At 42.8% G+C, this 17,934-nt stretch overlaps 2 protein-coding genes across 2 annotated transcripts in view; both read right to left on the reverse strand.

Moving 5' to 3' along the window:
* Window positions 1–12,997, reverse strand: part of RBP3 (retinol binding protein 3) — a 27,090-nt gene extending 14,093 nt beyond the window's left edge. The window contains exon 1 of the mRNA XM_075107450.1: window positions 525–12,997. Within this exon, the coding sequence (XP_074963551.1) occupies window positions 525–3,572 (3,048 nt within the window). The 5' untranslated portion in view covers window positions 3,573–12,997. The remainder of the gene's footprint in view (window positions 1–524) is intronic.
* Window positions 12,996–17,256, reverse strand: GDF2 (growth differentiation factor 2). Its single transcript, XM_075107451.1, has 2 exons — window positions 16,723–17,256; window positions 12,996–15,119 (listed from the first exon to the last, which is right to left on the reverse strand). Exons 1-2 carry the CDS (start codon window positions 17,066–17,068, stop codon window positions 14,179–14,181), a joined length of 1,287 nt encoding a protein of 428 aa, XP_074963552.1. The 5' UTR covers window positions 17,069–17,256; the 3' UTR covers window positions 12,996–14,178.
* Window positions 17,257–17,934: the final 678 nt, after the last annotated feature.

Consider the following 17,934-nt stretch of genomic DNA (forward strand, 5'->3'; position numbering starts at 1 on the left):
AGAAGTCAGGTACAGCAATTTTATTTAGAAAAATTCATCACAGAGTATGTGGCTGCATGTTTTGCGGGTGTATGCATTTACTCTGGTCCAACCAAATTTTTCTTAAATTACAGAGTCTGCTTGTAACCAGTGGGTTTCTGCATTTATTTATTACAGCTTGAAAAGCCATAGCACTGAAAGAGCGGGGATCACAGAGACAATGAGATATCTTCCCTCTAACCATGAAGCCCTGCATATTTGCTTGTGGCAGATGGCAACTGAAAGAGATTCACAGCCTGAAGGTTGTTCCCAAAATGCATGCAAGCAAAACTACCAGGTACTACCTCAAGCTACTACCCTGACTTGCCTTAGCGTCAGAGAGCGCTCAGCCTCCAAAACCCACTATTCCACTAGCACTGGCTTCATTTCTGGGTACAGTTAAATCCTGGAGGGTTTACGATATCGGCTAGAAACAAGATAAGGTATCTGACTCAGTGCTCCCATTCTAGCTGGCATCAGTATAGCTGGGTACAAGAGAACCGTACCTGTTTTGGCATGATCCCTGGGATGCTGTCCTTGGCGTGTTCAGGGACGTAGAGTAATTTCAGGTGCTCATCATCAGAAAAAGCCTGTAAGTTGGCAGTCACCTTCCTGGCCAGCTCCTCTTCTGTATTAATCCTTTTATAACTGTCTTTGTTGATGTTCTTGGTGAGGTCGGATGCTATAACAGACCCAATGTCCATAAAGGCATAATTATCTGCCACAAGCTTGCCTACAGTTTGCAGTGTCTGTGGCACCTGGGCACGCAGGTTGGCAATGCGCTGAGCCACAGCCATGGCTTCACTGGCCTGGATGGTGATGTGTGGCTCCACCCCAGACACGCTCCATACTTTGCCAGTGACTGGGCTGAGGACCACTTGGCTGGGGATGGAGGCATACAGGGAACTGTTACCAACACGATAAATGCCCACTGAGAGGGAACCACCTACTGTGGGCTCACCAATAACTGTGGCCCGGTGTAGATCTTTCATAGAACGAGTGAAAGCTTCTGCTGCTGAGCCACTCATATGACTTGTTAGGATGTAGATGTCCTTGAGGGAGCCGTATCTCTTGCCGGTGACTTGGGGGAGAGTCCACACCTCTGTGCTGCGGGAGGTACTACGGTCGAAGACAGTGTAGAGGTGTTGCCGAGGCTCAGGCTCAAAGAAGTAGGAACAAAGGATCGGGATGGCAGTGGAGTAGCCACCTGTGTTGTACCTCATGTCAATAATCATGGCATCTGTGTCCACCAGCTTGTTCCAAACCATCTGCACCAGCTGGGGCCCAATGGTCTTCACTGTTTCTGCCTCAGCCATCATATCAAAGCGAAGGTAGCCCAGGTTGCCTGGCAATATCTCAATTTTGAAAAGTGCCTCAATTATGTAGCTCAGTTCCTCAGGGCTGGGAATGATGTTGGGAAAATGTTCTTCTGGTGTTGGTTCCACATGGCTGTGGAAGACATGAAGCCGATGGTCCCCTGAGGCCTCCTGCAAGTCACTGGTAAGCTGGGAAGCCAATGTCTCAAAGTCTACAGCTGACCGATAACCTCCTTGGGCCTGTTTGGTGCTGAGCATAGTACTGACCTTACCAGCCACTTCTGGGATGGCATAGTGAGCCTCTAGGAGTTGCCCAGTACCCTCCAAAAGTACTCCCATATTCTTGTGGAAAGCTAGCACCTCTTCAGCCTTCTCCAGTGCATCCTCAGCCAACACTATGGCATCAGGCACAACTCCTCCGCCCATCCAGCTTTCCCCATGGTTGTCAGTAAAGGTGATAACAGGAACTGTGACAGTTAGGCCATGAGTTATTCCCTGCTCAGGCTGCAGGAGAGGGAAGGTGCGGGTGTGTGAGAGGCTTCCTGCTGTGATCTCACCAATCAGTGTGGCACGGCCCAGGGACTGCATGAGGTAAGCAAACTCCTCAGCCGCTGTAGCAGTGTTGTGGCTGGTGAGCAGGTAGATGCCACGCTGAGCCCCATAGGGCTGTCCCAGCAGTTCTGCCTGGCTGTTGTGCTCCTGTGTGTGGTTGGTGCGCCTGTCATAGGTCGTGAAGAGATGGACAGGGCCAGCAGCAGGGTCTTGGAAATAGGAGAGTAGCAGAGGCACAGCAGAGGACGAAGGGCCCCCAGGGTTGTAACGTAGGTCCATGATCAAGTTCTCTGTATTTTGGAGGGGCTCCCACACTTTGTGGACAATGTAAGGTCCCAGCTTAGCAAGAACAGAGGCATCAGCAAATTCATCAAAGCGCATGTAGCCAACATTGCCTGGCAACACTGACACCTTGAAGACAGTATCCACCAAGGCATGCAGCAGTTGCTCATTGTCAGGTAAGTTGGCTGCCACTGCAATTGGCTTCTCAGCAGGGGGGGTGGCAGCTTCACCTGGCATCATGACTCGGACCAAGAGGCGGGGGTCTTCAGATAAGGTCTGCATCTCAGTGTTGAGCTTGGTGGCCAAATCTTCTGCTGACTGCACAGAAGAGAAGTCAGAGGTGCCGAGGTGCCGCAGCAGTGCTGGCACCCGCTCCACTAAGCTGTAATAGTCCTTTAATATGTTTGTGAGGTGGCTTAGGGTGCCAGGCACTGCTCTGCGCACTGCCAGGATGTCCAAGGATTTCTGCAAGGCTTGCTCTGCCTTAGTGGCCACACAGGGCATCACACCACTCACCTCCCAGCTCTGCCCACCCCTGCTCAAGGGGCTCACAGATCGTGACACAGGAACCATCATATAGAAATTGGAGGGGCCAATACGCAGCTTCTGGACATCCAGTGAGCCCCCAGCTGTCTTCTCCCCAACAGTGATAGCCCTGTTCATGTGCTTGAGGATGTAAGCCACATCTTCAGCTACTCCTGTGGTGTGGCGGCTGATCAAAACAATGACATCCTTGTCTTTGCTGTATCTCTCTCCCAACACCTTTGGCAGTGTCCATATCTCTGTGGTGGTGTTGGAGGGCCGATTGTATACAGTCTCAACATGCAGCATCTTGTCCGCTTCATGCAAGTATGAGATGATGAAGGGGAGGCCAGAAATCTGTCCCCCAGTGCTGTGACGAAGATCTATTACCAGGGCAGATGTCTCTATCAGTGTCTTCCACACCTTGTCCACCAGGAAAGCTCCAACTTTCTGCACAACTTCCTGTCCTATGATATAATCAATCCTCAGGTAACCAACATTGCCCTCCAGCTTGTCATACATGACCACATGCTCAATAAGACTCAGGAGTTGTTCACGAGGTGGGGAAGCCTCAGCTTCTTGTTTGGGAGCTGCATGCAGTGATGGCTCATAGGAAATCACCAGTCTTGGGTCATTCAGAGCACCCTGCACTCCAGCTGTCAAGACACTGGCCAGCATTTTTGGATCTGAGATGTCCAGGATCTCCCCGCTCTTGATTGCTTGTTCAATGGCATCTTGCATTCCCACTAGGTTTTCAGGATAACAGTAGTTATCCAGCAGGACTTTAGCCATGTCCAGCACTAGAGTTGGCTGAAAGATTTCCTCAGCAGCTATGCTGCACATGGCCAGTGCTGAAAACACGAAGAAATGTGTCCCAATCATTTTGTCTTTGTGCAGAATAGAAAAGAAGGAAAGAAGTCAGCAGCTCTTATTGATCAAGATGAACGTAGCTCTCTGATGACTCTCTGTGAACCACACTGCAATCCCTGTGTTGAATCCAGGTGCACTGAACTGAAAAAAATCTTTTATCTGCATTAAACCTTTAATCTCATTAAAATGGAGTGCATCATCTGAAGTGCACCAATAGATGAAGTTCAGCTCCTTACTACTTCACAGCCCTCTTATGAAACAGTAATAAACTTCAGTCATCAAGGAAGATCTTTCTGGCAGCTAATTGTTTTCAAAAGGTAATGCATTTCATGTTATAAACTGGTCCTGGCTTATCCTGACAGTGGATTGCTTAAATGCAAAACTGATTTTAACCACCACTAGAACAGCATTCATTCAGTCTTTTACCATTATTTATGAAAAGCTTATACCAGCAGGATCTTCAGTGACTTAGTTGTATCAGTATTTAATATTTTTTCAAAAGTTGTTGACGATATATTGTCTTCGGCATTTTTCAGTCTGAGCTGCAAAGGACTATTCTTACATTCTATGACTAAGGGCTCCAAACAAGGAACTCCAGACATTTAGAACAGCTCATAAAATCCAAGGTAATGACAGCCTGTTAATTTCTGTGCTGAGAATTGCCAGCATTTTAAACAGGACTTTGAAATACATTTGCCTCAACATAATACAGCTAAATCTGAGGTGACTTTAATCTTCATAATTTGCACTCAATTAGGATTTACTTGTAATACCATTGAGTAACATATGGTCATGTCTGATGACAGCTCCCAGCCAATAGACTTTAGGCTCAACATACCAAAATAGAACGTGGGGGGTTGTTTTCTTCTGCTCATAATGTATTCGAGACCCTATTGTATTAAGAGTTTGAAAGAGGACCAGAATATGCGGGATGCAGCTATGGGCTGCACCCATGAGAGTTGTCAACATTTGGAGCTCCAGTATGACATGCCAAAGATGTACAATAACAGATTCTTGGCTTTAAGACTGAAATGAGTTGCTACCCCAGCCATTCTGCTTCATGGAGGTAGCTGCAAGGGCACAGCAGGAAATCCAGGAAGGCTGTGGTTTTGTATTGCTTTCAAAATGTCACTTGTTGCTACATATGAATACATGTGGGGGGAAGAGTCTAAAGATGGTCTGCCCTGGCTGGGTGCACTCTGCTGGTGTCACGTGTGAGTGTCAGGAGTGAAGCCTGCCGCTCACATATGCAAAGTTTAGTGCAGTCCTTTTTCCGGGTCATTCAGTTGTAGTAATAACAGAGTTTTGTGAAGTTCCTTCCTTTAACGAACTATATACTCTGTACAGCAGTAGCCTTGTCTATATTTCCAGGTACTAGTTCATCCCATGGTTGATTTGTATCTGTGTGTATGTGAATGTACAAATGAAAATCCATCAAAGGGAACAACTAGATTTTTCTAAGAGTCCATTAGAGAAAGGACTGCTCTATGCCAAAAGCTGTAAAACTTGATGTTACAATCACAGGCATCTCTGGCAATCAGGCCGCGCTCTCTCTAAAAACCCCTAATTTAAAAAATGTTGCCACTTCCCTTGTCAAAGGAGAGGCCTAGGATATAGCTGAAATTTTTGTTCATGCTGTATAAATAAGTAATTAAGCTCTGAGTGTGCCACAGCAATATTCTGTGTGCCTCACTGGTAGAGAAGCAGTGAGATTCAGATCTGTTGTGTCTTCTTAATTTTGGGGGCCCGTTCTATATTGTGACAACGTGTGGCATCCATCATAGACCTAACTCCGGGGCATTATCACCAGTTTGAACTGCTCTTCTTGCTTTCTTCCTGCAAAGAATAATCCAGCACTCCAGGGCAAAGGTAGCTGGCACAAAACTCTCCAGCATAGCCACAGTTTGTCCAGAAATCGACTTTTGAGCTACAGCATTTATTGACAGAGCTACATTAATTCCTCATGTGGCCAGTTCAGTGGACAAATAGATTTCTGTTGCTTTCCTAACCCACGACTCTTCTGTCTGTCTAGCTTGGAAAGTTTCTGGCGCAAGGATTCTCTTTTGCTACATTAATGTCTACCACATATCCTACCTTTACTTCCAACCTCCGATAGTGTGTCTAAATGCCGTTACCACAGGAATAATTGCACACACTGTACTATATGTTAAGACAATCAATTCAATAGACAAGATATTGTACATCATAAATCCCCAACTTAATTCTTAAGGACCATGTGCTTTGTGCATTGGGTAAGGCAGGGGACGTCTGAAATAAAAATATTGAGGGCTGTGATTGTGTAACTAATACGTATGACTAAGAGGGGGATGATGCATAGAAAATCCTAATTCTGACATTTCCCACTTTGGAGTGCTTAACATTTTAATGTTACTTGCAATTTCTGTGTGTGCCAACATCTTTCAATTAACTTGAAAGTGAAGATATAGACTAATTTTGTTATAATGGAAACAAAGCATAACAACAAGGAAAACATATGTATGAACTAAAACAACAAAGTAAAAATGAGTAAACATGGTAGGGTTAGATATTTCGCCTGCTGGGCTAGGGGGTTGGGTTGTTCAATGGATCCCATTTTTCTTATTTCTTTCTTCCTTTTACTCCTGCTGGGTGCTGGAGGAGGGCATGCCCAGCAGCCAAGAGCAGGGTTACAAAATGGATCCATTGTGACAGGAATTGGGAAAAAAAGTACAATAATCCATGTCCCTAAGAATATGTCAGGATGTATCTCTATTTCTGTCCGTCTGTACAGTAGCTTTAAGCATGCAGCTTTCTTTATGGAGTATACATAGTACTTTCTTTTTTAATCCTTCAGTACATAATACTTAACAGACACATATATTTATATGAAGCTATTTACTAAATACAGATAATGGTGGAAATTAGGTTAAATTATTTACCATAAAAATTAGAGAAATAAATATTTTCTGGATTTCTTGAAAGTAATTTCACTGTGCTATTTAAATCACAGAAAATCTTTAAAAAGCCTTATTTTTTAGAAGGGCCTTCTTTTTCACTGTATTCTGCCACTTTCGCCTTTTAGAATAGAAATTAATAAAACTTGAAATGACAAAGCATTACTCAAATTACATTAGTTTCAACTTGCTGTGGAAAGGGTGTTATAGGGTGTTACAGATGTTATATATGAGGTGTTAACAGTCACCTCATCTTACTCTGAATGTAACAGACATAGATGAATTGCCATGAAGATCATACTCAGAAAGGAGACAGTAACAGACAGTAACTGATTTTTAATCAGGGTATGTGCCAGATAATTACCTTTCATACCTAAATGAGTTCTATATATCTACTGCTAAACTCATGGTATTTTTTTTTCCTAGCATTTAAGGAAGTATTTCCACAGATTCACAATATTCTTCTCTAGCGAGGCCTTATCTAGAGGTTAAAAAAAATGAAATGGCCCTTTCCTGCCTGTGATTATTGTAAAATCATCAGATTAGAAAAATAATTTTTCTCTGTTTTTCTAGCATTTATTGTGCATTGTATCATGTTCTAAAGATTTTCATATTAGAAGGGCTGGAAACTGTAGCTGAGGTTTTTATGAAGCTAGGGGTTCGAGAAATATATACAGTATTGTGATTAGTTTTATCCAGTAAAAGCCAAGATATGGCAACACTCCACAGCTCCATTTATTCCTGAAGTTCAGATACATATTATTCCGCATACACTTTATCACTAACATGGAGAAACAAACTAGCTTCACAATGTCAAGGTAAAATAAATACTTTTCCCAACATGCACAAGTTAAAAAGCCAGAACAGTGGGAAAAAAGTATTTGTCCACACTGGACCTGTTCAGTGACCTATTTCTCTTGCTCTGAATTCAATTTGACACGTATCACTCACTGCTACCTTGGTTATTCTTTATAGATGGTGTTAGAAGGTAAGAATCTTTCCTTCTTTGGTGTGGATTCTTCAGGTTTTGGATAATGACTATTTACTTACTCATTTCTTTATACATATAGCTTAAATTTTTATTAAACAAGTTGTTTAATGCAAGTCTGTTCACTGAACTCTGAATACCTAGATCCAAACTGTAACTCTACCATCACCTCCAATTTCCAACATAACCCAAGCCAAATTCCTATTTTGATTTCAGTTTTGAGCTGAACTCAATAGCTCAGGCCTAGCTCTAGCATTTATAACTCATAAAACTTTATGACCCTTTAAAATCTGTCCACAAGTATTTCATTTTCTGACTTCCTGTGGACATGAACTTCCCACAAGCTATGAGAAGAGGTATTTTCTTTTATCTGTCCCAGACTAGTCTGCATGCATGGACTGCATCATGCATATCATGCTAAAAACCTTCCACAAGAGTGACATTAAGTGTTTTGCTATTTATTTTTTGCTTTACAGATTTTGCCCCTATACTCCCTGGTTTTCCTCTGTGGCTGATGTCACCATTCCCTCATCAGGCCCATACAGACCATTTTGTCACTGATAGACCGCAGTAGCAGGAGGCTGATCCGAAGGTGGCAGCAAGAGCAGTTTTTTCACTGACAGAAATGCCAACAGGGTAAAGGTGACATTTGGAAATAAACTACTTCGGTTTTAGTAGAGCCCTCTAATACGGCCAGATTTTAAATTATATGTATGAATTAGAATTAACGTAAAGGTGATATTGGGCTCCCAAACACTGAGAGGCAGGGTTTATTAGCTCAAGCACAGGACTATGCTAGTGAAATATTTAATGCTTTCAGGACTTTGGTAAGCATTTCTAGACAAACCTCCACTGCCTTTTATAGATGTACAAGTCTGGGTCAGTGCTACTTCATGGCTGTCTGCGACAGGCATGACTGGGTTGCATAGGTATGGTCTAAGACTGTCTTTTCTGTTCTGTTCTTGTACTTTTGATACAAAGGGAACCTTGTCCCTCAGTAGGCTTTCTAGGCCCCTTACTAATACAAATAATGAATAATATCACCCTTAGATTCCTTTATATTTCCCATGCCAAAAAAAATAATGTTAGCTTTTTGTCCCTAAGTTTTTCAGTTCTTATGCTGTACAAACCTGTATAGATTAAAATTAGAGCTGTTGGAAGCTTTCTTTCACCTTTTTTTTTAATATTGAAAGCTTTCAATATTATGAAAATGGAAACAGCACTTCAAGTGAGTTCTTTAATGATTACATTTGTAATAAGAAAAACTTAAATCCAAAATGTGTTGGATCTGGATTTTGATTTTCTTCTGCTAATATTCATTTTCCCTTCCCTTCCCTCTTTTTACAGTGACCAAGAAAGAGAAAAAGAAAAGAAAAAAAGAATGAGAAACAATTTATATTTTATTGAAAGATTGGGGGAGGGTAGAAAATGTATATTCCCATTTTGAAACCTCTCTAATTTCAGCCAGGAGACAGTGGAGAGTCATCACCACTCACAGAGCACAGCTGTGATAAACTTGAACTGCCATACTCTAGGTAAGCAGAAGATTCAAGAGGGCTTCAGGAAAATGCATTGCAGCTATCCAACCTGAACTAATTCAGGAACATGGTTTTGAATTTTGGCAAGTAATTTTTTCAACAAAAAGGGGAAATTGATGTACAGTCCTTGGAGAAATGGTATATTATGTGCTTGCGTTATATTTTCTGTATCCTCTAGATACTACATTTCTGACAGATTTACCTGTTTGGTCAGCACGGTGCACCAGTTAGCTGATAACAAATAGTTAATATTAAACACTGCATCAAGAGCCCTCCTATCCTGAGGTTATTATTTGAAACAGTGAGAGCTCCAGTCAGCCACGGTAGCCTTTGCTTAGCGGCCAGACCCGATTCAATTCCGACAGACTGTGCTGCTGAGGGCTGGACACCTCTGACGGCTGGTGACATGCGTCCCGGCGCTGTTGTCTGCCGTGCTCATGTAGGATGGAAGTGCCCAGCACATCCCAGCAGACCAGCTGTTGGCATCTTAAGCTATCTAGTTTGTTGTAAAGAACTAGGATCGGAAGCTTTGGTTGCTGGCCCAGTACCAAGGCCCGGGCTGCCGAGACATTGCTGGCTCAGCTCTTTTGGTATGCTGGGCTGATGTCAAGGCTTTTGTGAGGGCTAACGGTGGGTGTGCCGGGCTCCAGCCAAACCATACGCCTAGGTGAGGGGACTGACTCAGAGCTACGTTGAAGCCATGCTCCTATGAGGCTTTTAGCCAAACTATGACCAATGGTCCAAAAGAAGCTTTAAGGGAGAGGACAAAAAAGAAACAGAGGCAGCTCTGAGGCAGCTCAGAGGGACAACATACTCCTGAGGCAGAAGCCAGCACAGACATGGCAGCAGGGCAGCTCGGAGACACGGTGAGGGCAAAAAAAAAAAGGCAGCGGGCAGTCCAGAGGGAGACGGCAAGAAGCACCTTTAAGCTGAGACATTTTAAGGTACCGTGTGAAGGAAAGTGAGAAAACGTGTGAAGAGCTGAGGCGTAACGAACGGCGCTGGCGCAGAAGCACGGCGCAGCCTGAAGATGGCGCCGGGACAGCACGGAGGCCCCTCACGGCCCGGCGGGGGTGTGGAGGGAGCACGGAGGCAGAGTTTAGAGAAAACTCTGAGGGCTGAAGAGAGGGCAAAGATGGCTCTGGGGCGTTTAGTTGGCCTCGGTCAGCCCTGGGGCGGTACTGAGGAGATTTGTACCTCATGCACCTGCAGTTTGAGCCTCCCACCCTGCAGACGGAGGGGCAGAGCTCTTTGAGCCCATGGCCGTCTAGAGACTTTGGAGGGACCTGCCCTGTTTTCGTCCCTGCTAAACACACAAGAAGTGGTACGTTGGGGAGTTAGCAGGGGTAGAAGGGAGGTGGTTAGTAGTCAGGTGCAGTGGCCTCTTAGCTGTTCAGAGCAGCCAGAAGCGATGTGGAGCTGTTGTTACACTGTTTGAGGGTGGGGCCTTACCTCACGAACTTTGTTCATTACTGCTTGTTGGCTTTGCCAGCTTGTTCTGTGTTACCATCTGTACCTGTCAGCTCTTCTTTGCAGGAACAAACTTTGATTCAGTGCTGTCTATGAGGAGCTACAGCAAAGTACTGATACCTGCTAAAGCTCACTGTTCATGCCTGGGTGGACCTATGTGGTGCATGGCCCTGCATTACCTCTGTGGTAATGGCCAGGCACTGAGGAGGCTGGAGAAGAATCAGCTGTGGTCTGGGAGCAGTATTAATTGTGTTAGAGCATGACTGCATTTGAAATGATAAGCCTCCTTGAGAGGCAGTCTAAAACCTACTATTCCAAATATCAGCAATTGGCAATTCTAGCTTCACATTTCTACATTGTCAGGATCTTTCCAGTATAAAGGTCTCTGAGCAGATACCAGCTGAACACCTCCAGATTCCCATGAGGCCTCTTCACCTGTGGAAAAGAATAGTGAAAATGGAGACCTTCTTGACGTTTAGTGTTTGCTGGTGGTGTGTTGTTAAGTGATAAGTTGCATCTGCTGTTTTTCTGTGCTGGGACGTGGCACAGAGGAGTGGATGAGATCAGAGGACGTTGTGCCTGCTACATATACAGACAAGGTGGGAACCTATGTAAAAATAGCAACAACTATATCTCCTGACCAGCTTCCACCAGCTTACCATGTTTAGCTGTTAAGACTGCAGCACTATAGGGTAGCCTTAAAATTGGCTGCGGAGTCAGCTGGTGATTCTGATGTTCCAGGGCTGTTACATGGGCCTAAGTGTGAGGGCATGCTCCAGCCATGTGTTTGTGTCAAACAAATAAGTTTTAATTTTAACTGTACATCTGCTGAAGAGTGCACAAGCCCCAACCTGCTCCTTAGTAGCAGCAAGCTGCTGGTTGATGTTCAGAAGCCAGTGATGAGAGGGGGTATTCTCAGTGTCTGATGGGGCCCAGCTTGAAGCAGGGGCAAGGTGCTTTGCCTGCTCTTTGCAACCTGTACACTGTAGCACATCTTGGCCACCTGGCTGATTTGTTGCATCCCAAAGCAATTGAAACATGAGGGAACTCAAGCAACTGTTTAAAAACAGATGTTCAAAACTACATAAATCAAGCTGCTAAATTTACAGTGTAAAACATCAATTTGACGCACACTTCAGCCATGCTGTAGGTAGCATCTGTAGCCACTACTGGGTTCTCATTGCTTCTTGACCCCGATCATCACCCTATGGAAAGATTTATATTTTGTTTTACTTCTGTACCAACCGAAATGTTAAGCCTATGGGAATGTGATCATTAAAGCTGGCTGGAAGAGCAATTGATTTTTTTGGTTGAAATACAAAAGCGACTTGTGGTACAGTTTTGGGGCGGGATCTGTAGAGCTTCTCTGGAATTCTGATAGCATAGCTAGGATTGGAGTTTTTGAGCCAAAAATTGCTTTGGGTCTTTTTTTTTTTTTTTTTTTGCTTACCAAGGAAGCTTGGGAAACAAAGATCAAGGTTTGACTTCAGAATGTGGGGAGAGGAAAAAAAAGCAAAACTGATTCTTGAGAATTTCTCTCTGTGAGCATGTGGGGACTGGTCGTCCCCCTTCCCCGCTTTTTCATTTAATTATGGACAAAGTCCTGTATTCAGTGAAGTCAAAATATAACTAGGATCTTGTGTTTGGATAACTTAAGGGCACGCGGCTACAATTACCTTGACATATGGGTGAATAACTTTTCTGATGTGAACACACCAATTGCTTGTTTGGTGGTTTCTTTTACTTGATTAAGAGGAGTTGTGCAAAATGCCATGATCTTAGGAGACATGAACAAAACAGGGAGAGAATACTGGGGGTTCTGAAAGGAGGAAGACATAACGATGATTCTAAGATGACAGAAGCCAGTGGGGAGTGGTAAAATGAGAGGAGTGCCACGGGAAGCTTAAAAGGTTAATGACATGCAGCTATGGATGGATGGATGGAGTTTGCATGGACCCAGATCTCGGATCTTATCCAACTGCAGCCCAGTTCTAAAGGAAAAGGCTATAAATCAGTCCAGGGATTCTGCTGAATTGTGCTTTGTGCTTACGGTGTGTGATGTAACCAGCAGTTCTTGATGGAATTACAACTGCTGTGCTCACACTCACCTGCTATTTGCTCTGTATTAAGTTAACAATAGTAAATAAACTGTGTATTAGATTTCAGGCTGACCTGTTCATGCCAAATGAATTCGTCTTGCCCACAGGCTACCCTAATTTAAAACATACGTATCCATTTAAATCCAGTTGCTTCCATGCATTAAGCTACTGTTTAGATTTTTGCCTCATCAATATTCTTTACCATTTTGAACAGATGTGTCATCTGCTGTGGGTTTGGATCAAAGAGTTCTCTGATAGTTTTATTTTTTTGTGTGTGTGTGCGCACGTGGAAGGTGGTGGAGGAGTAGAAGAGAGGTGGACTGTGGTGGAATTGTACAGCACTTATGCCTATCACCTGAAACCAACAGAAGACACTTTGTCTGTTCTTGTAAAGGCAAAACCCTCACTAGAATCAAAGGAAGTTTAATTGCAGGAAAGATGGGGTACTTGTTTAGTGAAAATACAAATGAAGTCAGGAGCACTATTGCATGATAGTGTATTTCCCATACAGCAGTGTAAGTCTCACAGAACAAGATAAAAGTTTTCTGTTTTTCCCAGGCTTCTAAGGGGTGAAAGAATTTTGCATGTAAAATAGAGTTTCTCCTAAGAAGACAGTTTTAAAAAATGGGAACCTAATGTCAGGCTCCAAAGAACATATTTAAAAGGCCTCTAAATACATGGCCTGGGCTATTTACAAGCTGAGCAAGTTCAGCTCTGCCAATCCCCACTGCTCTTATGCTACAGCTTCTAAGGCTGAATGTTGTCTGACTGCATGTTCTTGCAAAGAAATACTAAGAATATGCAGTAGGTCAAAGTGGTTCCTTATCTTTGTGCAGAGATAAGGGCTGCTGTTCCTCCTAGGAAACAGTGTCTTAGAAGCGGAAGGCTGCACTTCTTATCATTCAAGTATGTGCCATAAAGGAGTAAAAATAGGGATGTTGAGGATAAGAAAGCTGAAACCAAGGCACCTGCTACCCACAGAAGGAAACTTGGGAATGAAATAAGACTGAGAATCTCTTCTGTTTTGAATACTTCAAATCTTCACTTACAGGAGTAAATAATTTGCCTGGGAAAGCCTCTGAGATCACTGATAGGAGAAAAGGCTTGCAGGATTTAGACTCCTGACTTTACCATGCAGACCAAAATCTGTTCACTGAGTTTTACAGAAGTTGAATATGTCAGAGCTGGCTGAGAGAATTAGATTTCAACACCTATTAAACATTTACAGGACATCCTAAATCCCCACTGAACATCCTTTAGTTTGTGACCTAAACAGAATCGATTAAACAGAAAAGTAGAAATAAGGTGTTCAGATTGTATCACTGTTGCCTAATAATGCATAGTTCATTCAATCTCACAATATTTTAATCCAGTATTCACTTTGCCATGATATATAACGCAGGCTATTTACAGAGATTGCCATTCTTTAAATGCCAGTTTTCCTTTAAAACAAGCAGCAGCAACAACAACCAGCCCCATACCCTGCTCCAAACCTTGTTTGCAAGGATTCTAATTTTCATCACTAATATACAGATATACACAGAGCAGAAAAAGGGGGTATTCTTATTCTTAGAGATTCTGCCTTGTATACTACCTGCAGCCACATTCTGCCACTTTCATCCCTTCGTAGTTATATATCAAAGTGGGCACACCGGCATCATCCTTATAAAGAATGGAGATTGAGTCCAGCTTGGTTGGAACACAACAGGCCTTGGAAGCTTTCTTTGGGTTTTGGAGATGCACCAGAGTTTGGACAATAGCATGTTTTGTTGGGGTAACGTTATCTGTCAGAGGGAAGAAGCAACCTCCTTTACACTCAAAAGCCTCATAATCTTTCGGTGCAATGATCCAGGAATCCCAGCCAATCTCTTCAAAGTTCACATGGAGGGGAGTTCTCCGGCAATGGTTGGCTCCGATGCTTCTCTTGCTTCTGGAGGAATGCTGGTGGGGCCCAGTGATGGCCTTTTCCTCTCTTTGTTCTTCCTCTTCAGAGGAAGTATTGTTCTTTCCTAATTTCTTTAGCACACTTTCTTGTTCATGAACGATCATCTCCCGGAGCTCCACTTTGGTCTCTTTTGTCCCATTGCTGCGGTCATTGGAGAACACTATTAACAGGGGCAGATTTTTAGTATCAGGGGTAACACTGATATCAAGCTTCCCACAAGTGAAACCACCCAGAGCCTTACTCTGTATAACAACTTCTAGCTTGTTTTTAGTCTTCAGTTTGTCTGCCCTGACCCATCTTTTCACAGCGCTGGACACTTCAAACATCTCCCAGCCACACTCCTGGATGTTGTGGGAGACAAGGAAGGATTTGGTACTTTCTGGGTTTTCCCAGTGGTCACCACCTAGAACATCATAAATGACCAGGTTGCCTTCCAGCCTAGAGGGAGACCCAACTTCCTTGTGACAGGAGATATAAATTCTCAGTTCAGCTCTGGTGATTTCCTCATATCGTGGAATAGAGATGTTGAAGAGCAAGATGTGTTTCTGAAATGGATTTTCTTCTGGTGAAGCTAAAGAAACAACATCTGCAATAGGAAATTAAAACATGTGGTTACAGTGCTTCTGACTGTCCAGGTAACTTGCTTTAAAAAGACTCAGGATGTATTTTGGAGGTAAAATATGAGGATGGCTACCTAGCATTAAAAAAAAAAAAACTACCGTCTTCTGGCCAAGTGCCGAGGGCAGGGAGTGAAAGAGGAAATGGAGGTTCCTGGTGTTGGTAGTATTTTCACCAAGATTGTATCCTCAGGTGAGTGTGTAGAGGGGAGCGTAAAGAATCTGCCTAGAACAAGCCGTAGATGAATTTGCTACTCTTATCATGCAATGGGATGAACTGCCCTCCTAATACAGAGAAATATATTACATATTTAAGTGTCTCTAAGAACTAGCTGTGATGAGGCCTTTGTTGTCTTCAAATAACTTTGAAAGCAGCTTGGATTGCTGGGAGTTTGGGCAAACAGAAAGCGTTTTTGAAAGTCCTGAACTGAAGCTTCAGAGTCTGTCTGAATTGGGACTTTGTGATAAACAACCTTTCGTGCCCACGTCCCAGTCTGTTCCAGGCTGGACTCACTGAGCTTGTGCAGGTTTTGTTTGTTTGGGTTTTTTTCTGTGAAGGTATGTACAGTACCAGCAGCTCTGCCTGGGGAGGGGCAGATATTTGGCTGGAAGATCAGATTGGTAGTGTTTAAAAGTAATTGCTGACTGATGTCTGTTTGAGGGCTGATGTAAGGTAATTACTGAATCATGATTGGGCTTTAGCCAGGTGAAATTGCCCTAATGTTGTCACTTCTTCACAGTGTTTATCCACTAAAGCAGTCAGAGAGGGGAGTGAGGTATGGAAACTACAATCTAGCTCATACCATTAAGGTTTCTTTCCACTTCAGGACTGGGGGCTGTAATTTGGGAACTTGGAGTTCTCTGTCTTGCTGTTACCTGCGTATGTCTGTTTTTTTCATATAAACAGAAGCTTCGACTCTCCTTGTCTCACTGTTATCACAAAGATTGCATTTACTTCTAACTTTTTTACTGCTTCTTTGATGGAGATTTAAAAGTCTGTGTAATGTTACACAGGTAGGGATCTTGAATTTTTTTAGCAGAGACAAGCTTGACTACCCATTTCCATATAAAGCTTTCCATCTAAACCAGCATTTTTGGGGAGCACTGCTGTTCCTTGCTTGAATCCAGAGACATGTTTCTCGGTTGGCTGCTGTGGTTTTTAAGTATGAGAAGAGCCCACCTGAAAGAAGAGCTCTATAGCATGGACGTCTCATTTAGAGATGATCAAAAGTTTGCATTTTAAATTAAAAATCAGTTCCAAATCTCTAGCTGTGAGAAACATGATTTGTGTAAAACCTGTTATTCAGTACATCATCTCAGTTGATGCATTTCAGAAGAGAATATTGTACAGTACAAATATAAAAGAAGAAAACTAAAGGTAGTTGTATTTTTTTTGAAGATTGAAAGAAACTACAGAGCAAGACTACAATCCAGAATTTCAGTCTGTTTTGTTTCTAAAAAATCGGTGGAAATTAGGCACGCAATTCCCTCTGAATTTCAAAAAAATCTGAGTACCTACTGTCCCTGTACTACTTTAAAAATTCTAGTCCACATATTTAGGACTTCTCCTACCTTCAGTACTGAAGCTCCTTACGATATTGGATGCAGGGATGGAGGACTTGTCTGCAGCATATCTGTTGTATAAATCAATCATGAACTGTGGTGGTTCTTCTTTGGTCTTCACTTGTGAGGGAACTCTTGACAAATTCAAACTCCGTAGTAAATCTGTCTTCATATTCTCCAGGAAAGATTTAAAGTTGAAATGAGTCTCATCTTCCACTTCCCCAGGATCATGAAACTGTGCATCAGACTTTCCCATAGCTGACAACTTGTCCCAATCTTCCAAAGGTTTGCCTCTTGTCAAACAGGCAATAATGTTGCAAATAGACAGTGCAGCTAATACTCCAAAATAATGCATTTCTTCTATATTTATTTTCTGATGGAGAGGCAAGAGAACAATGGTATTTTAGCTGATTAAAAATCTTGTTTCATTACAGACAGAGGAAAGGAGATGGAAGGCAAACAACTGGAATGCCCGTTGCAAATCACTTTCTTGTGTTCTTTTTGCAGTCTGCTTCAAACCCCAGCCTCTTGTGAGTCGTCAAGCAGATTGGTTGTGCACTTGCCCTTATCAGAGTCATTGATGCCATGCTTCAGCTTCTGTTATCTAGCAAAGCTCTTAGTTAATGAAGATTCTATAAACATCTGACAAACACATGTGGCTGGTGGGAAGGACATTGTATATTGTAAAGAATTCACATTTCACTTTAGGGTCATCATTGCTTAATTACACTCTTCTATCATTTCCTTGCCAACACAGAGAGAAGCTTTCTTAGGGACGTAGAAGATTACACTGTTTTCAACAAGACTAGAAAATAGAGATCTAGAACAAAATTACTCTAGTAGCTATTAGTAAATAATATCTCTCAAATATTTATTACAGTCCCTTCACAGGCCATCAGAAAATCCCCGGTCATTTCATGGAGACCTGTGATTCTGCAAGACATGATCTCATGACAATACAAACAACCTTAAAACTTCTTTCCGTTTATCAGCCAAGAGCTGTTGTTTGTACACAGTGAAATATCTGTTTTGTGTCAAGTTTGCTTCATGATGTTTGCAGGGTTGTCCATTTTCCATTTGATTCCTTTGGTGTATGAGAATTTAGTCTTGTTTTTATAGTATCTTATGTAATATATTTCTTAGATTCTTGATGGTCAATCCTGTCCAAGAACAACCAGTCATTATTTCAGTGACCTCAAAATGAAGACAGAACTAGGCTTT

The sequence above is a fragment of the Phalacrocorax aristotelis genome, chromosome 12, assembly GCF_949628215.1.
Source record: "Phalacrocorax aristotelis chromosome 12, bGulAri2.1, whole genome shotgun sequence".
NCBI lineage: Eukaryota > Metazoa > Chordata > Aves > Suliformes > Phalacrocoracidae > Phalacrocorax > Phalacrocorax aristotelis.